The 4,030-nt window shown below is 59.4% G+C and overlaps 1 protein-coding gene across 1 annotated transcript; it reads left to right on the forward strand.

Annotated features, from left to right (window-relative positions):
* Nucleotides 1-1,052: 1,052 nt before the first annotated feature.
* On the forward strand, nt 1,053-3,699 carry HES1 (hes family bHLH transcription factor 1). Its single transcript, XM_025478075.3, has 4 exons — nt 1,053-1,481; nt 1,640-1,735; nt 2,235-2,322; nt 2,762-3,699. The coding sequence occupies exons 1-4, from the start codon at nt 1,374-1,376 to the stop codon at nt 3,310-3,312; spliced, it is 843 nt and encodes a 280-aa protein (XP_025333860.1). The 5' UTR covers nt 1,053-1,373; the 3' UTR covers nt 3,313-3,699.
* The last annotated feature ends 331 nt before the right edge of the window (nt 3,700-4,030 follow it).

A 4,030-nucleotide genomic window follows, 5' to 3' on the forward strand; every position in this document is an offset into this window, starting at 1 on the left:
CTCACACACGCACGCACACACACATCCTCCGGCCCGGCCGCAGCCGCCGCCGCAATAAAACATCCTGGCACGTGCTCCGGCCCCGGGCGCGCCCTCCCGGCCGGCTGATGTCAACCGCGGCGCGGCGGCGGCGGCTCTTAAAGGGCCCGCGCGCGCCGGGGGCCGCCGGGGGAGGGGCGGGGAGGGGAGGGGCGGGGAGGGGAGGCCGCCGCCCGGGAGCCCGTGGGCGGGAGGGGACGCAGGGCGAGGGCGCGCGCGCGGGCCTGGGGCCCCGCCATCAAAGCCCCTCTTGTTCATCTTTCATTTGAAATTCCATTTCCTTTCTGCCCGGTTGGAAATTATTCTGATTGTTTCCTGGGGAAGCGCGGGATCCAAGGCCCCAAGTGCAGAAGAGGAATGAGGGGCGCGCGAGGGGCGGCGGGGGGGGGGGAGGGGGGAGGGGGGGGAAGTTGCAAAAAAATAAAAACATCTTGCTCTGGAAACTCGCTCACGTAAGGTGGGAGGCACCTTTTCCTTTTAACGTATGCAAAACAAATATAGATATTTTTGCCTCTTTTCTGCATGATCGATTTTACATCTCCCTCCTCGCCCCGATGTGTAGTGTCTCAGGGGTGACTCAGTTGAATGTTTCGGTAACTCACACCCTTGCACACGGTCTCCTCTTTCCTCCCTGCCCTTCTAAACCCTTTAAAAAATTATATATATATATATATATATAGCAAATGAAGTTCTTATTAGTGCCAGAGCAGCTCTATGCTACACGTGGAAGGGAATAAAGAGCAGAGACTCTGGCCCTAAAAGAAATAAATTAGACTGGGGCGAAACCTGCGGAAAAATCCCCTCTAAAGCAAAGCCCAGCGGGGAGAATAGCAAAGGGTTAAAATCCTTTTGATTGACGTTGTAGCCTCCGGTGCCCCGGGCTCAGGCGCGCGCCATTGGCCGCCAGGCCTTGTGCCCGGCGGCCAATGGGGGGGCGCGGCCCACGAGCGGTGCCGCGTGTCTCCTCCTCCCATTGGCTGAAAGTTACTGTGGGAAAGAAAGTTTGGGAAGTTTCACACGAGCCGTTCGCGTGCAGTCCCAGATATATATAGAGGCCGCCAGGGCCTGGGGATCACACAGGATCCGGAGCCGGTGCAGATAACAGTGGGATCCCCCGTCTACCTCTCTCCTTGGTCCTGGAATAGCGCTGCCGGCCGCCGAGTGGCCCTAAGACTGTACCATAAACCCCCAGCACTTGCTCAGTCGTCCTGCGGAGGCCTCCAGTGAAAGGGACATAAACAAAGCAATTTTTTCTGTGTGTGTGTGTGTGTGAAGGACTCCAAAAATAAAATTCTCTAGGGACTTGGGGAAAAAAAAAAAAAAAGCAACAGAAAATGCCAGCTGATATAATGGAGAAAAATTCCTCGTCCCCGGTGGCTGCTACCCCGGCCAGTGTCAACACGACACCGGATAAACCAAAGACAGCATCCGAGCACAGAAAGGTAAGGGCAGCGCCGCTCTCCCTGCAGCCCCGAGACCCAGGTCGGGCGTGGGGGGCGGGGGGGCTCCCTTCTCCTAACCCCGGGGTGAAGCGGCAGATCCCAGGGGGAACTCGGGGCGCTTTGTAAAAAAAATATATATATATATAATTTCTTTGCAGTCATCCAAGCCTATCATGGAGAAAAGACGAAGAGCAAGGATAAATGAAAGTCTGAGCCAGCTGAAAACACTGATTTTGGATGCTCTTAAGAAAGATGTAAGTGGGTAATGCTGCCTTTTTTTTTTTTTTTCTTTTTTCTCTTTCAATTAAAATGAAATCCCATTTCTGGGCTACTGAGCGCGAACCCCCCTCGCTGGCGGGATCGTCCCCGCCCGCACTGCGGTCTCGGGGCCGGCGGCCGGGCCCCTCCAGGGTCTGGGGATGTCGGGGGGCGGGGAGGGGAATCCCAGGTGTCGGGGCCGCGGCAAGCGGGGGGAACCCCAGGTCTCGGGGCTGCCGTTGGGGGTGACCCCAGGTCTCGGGGCTGCCGGCGGGGAGTCCACATGTGTCGGGGCCGCCGGCGGGGTGACCCCAGGTCTCGGGGCCGCTGTTGGGGGTGACCCCAGGTGTTGGGGCCGCCGTTGGGGGTGACCCCAGGCCTCGGGGCCTCCGGCGGGGCGACCCCAGGTCTCGGCGCTTCCGGAGGGGGTGACCCCGGGTCTCGGGGCCGCCGGCGGGGCCCTCACGTCCGTGCCTTGCCTCCTGCTGTGTGCAGAGCTCGCGGCATTCCAAGCTGGAGAAGGCGGACATTCTGGAAATGACAGTGAAGCACCTCCGGAACCTGCAGCGGGCGCAGATGACGGGTGAGGCGGCTGCGCGTCCCCTGGGGGCGCCCCGTGCGCCCCGCGGCGACCCCTCCCAGACTTCCGCCCGCGGTGGAGAGAGGCATTCAGCTGCGTTTTACTGCCTTGGCTCAGCCCCGCGTTCCCACGGTCTGGGCTTATTTATAGCCGCGGCTCCAAGTTGTTAGTGTTCCGGAGAGGGGGGGCGCGGGCCGGCGGGCAGGGGGGCGCGGGGCGCGCAGCCTGGGGTCCCCTGGCCGCCCCCTCCCCCCCCCGCCCTGCAGGAGCCAGGCCCGGGCGGCGCGGAGGGGGAAGGGCGCTGCCCAAGGTCACTAGCGCGGGGGCGGGAGCAGAGGTGCAGGGCCCCCTCCCCCTCCCCCTCCCCCTCCCCTCCCCACCGGGTGGTCCGGGCGGGGCGGGCCGGGGCCTCGGGTGACCCGCGCGCCCCCTCTGCCCGCAGCCGCGCTGAGCACAGACCCGAGCGTGCTGGGCAAGTACCGCGCCGGCTTCAGCGAGTGTATGAACGAGGTGACCCGCTTCCTGTCCACGTGCGAGGGCGTCAACACCGAGGTGCGCACGCGGCTGCTCGGCCACCTGGCCAACTGCATGACCCAGATCAACGCCATGACCTACCCGGGGCAGCCGCACCCCGCCCTGCAGGCGCCGCCGCCGCCCCCGCCCGGCCCCGGAGGCCCGCAGCACGCGCCGTTCGCGCCGCCCCCGCCGCTCGTGCCCATCCCCGGGGGCGCGGCGCCCCCTCCCGGCGGTGCGCCCTGCAAGCTGGGCAGCCCGGCCGGGGAGGCCGCCAAGGTGTTCGGCGGCTTCCAGGTGCTGCCGGCGCCCGACGGCCAGTTCGCCTTCCTCATCCCCAGCGGGGCCTTCGCCCACAGCGGCCCGGTCATCCCCGTCTACACCAGCGGCGGCGGCGCCTCCGTGGGCCCCGGCGCCGGCTCGCCCTCCAGCGGCCCCTCGCTCACGGCGGACTCCATGTGGCGGCCCTGGAGGAACTGAAGGCCCGGGCACCCTCCCCTGCCCTGCCCTGCCCCGCCCCGCCCCGCCCCGGGGACACTCAACAGGAACTTGGACACTGGGAGACCAGAGGACTGTAATGATCAAGTGGTTACTTTGTTTCTTTTTTTTAATTCCTAAAAAGTTACTTTTTTTTGTAGAGAGCTGTATTAAGTGACTGACCATGCACTATATTTGTATATATTTTATATGTTCATATTGGATTGCGCCTTTGTATTATAAAAAAAACTCAGATGACATTTCGTTTTTTACACGAGATTTCTTTTTTTATGTGATGCCAAAGATGTTTGAAAATGCTCTTAAAATATCTTCCCTTTGGGAAGTTTATTTGAGAAAATATAATAAAAGAAAAAAGAGTGAAGGCTCCTATGTCTTAGAACTGATTATTTCGGTATATATGTAAAAAAGAAAAAAAAGCTCTTGGCAGAATTTGTGGATTACATGTAATCTGAGAATTCAGTCATTGGCTCTTTTGTTATTAAAAGAACATTTTAAAAAATCCAGCAGACCTTTTACCGGCCTCCATGAAGTAAATTCCACTTAATTTGCAAGAACCCGTCTAATATGGCTACTCTGATCAATTTGAGGTCAATCTCTTAAATAGGATTTCAATTATTATTATTTATTTTTTTTTTTTAGTTGCAGTTGGGTATATCATTCAGTCCTGGTTTTCCTTACAGCTCCTTCTGAAGAAGGTTGA

The sequence above is a fragment of the Canis lupus genome, chromosome 23 (assembly GCF_003254725.2).
Source record: "Canis lupus dingo isolate Sandy chromosome 23, ASM325472v2, whole genome shotgun sequence".
Lineage (NCBI taxonomy): Eukaryota > Metazoa > Chordata > Mammalia > Carnivora > Canidae > Canis > Canis lupus.

Excerpts from the sequence above, each read along its gene's own strand:
- HES1 (XM_025478075.3), top strand. The coding sequence starts at position 1,374 with ATGCCAGCTGATATAATGGAGAAAAATTCCTCGTCCCCGGTGGCTGCT. Across the intron at positions 1,482-1,639 it reads CAGCATCCGAGCACAGAAAG|TCATCCAAGCCTATCATGGA; the intron begins GTAAGGGCAGCG and ends ATTTCTTTGCAG. Across the intron at positions 1,736-2,234 it reads TGGATGCTCTTAAGAAAGAT|AGCTCGCGGCATTCCAAGCT; the intron begins GTAAGTGGGTAA and ends TGCTGTGTGCAG.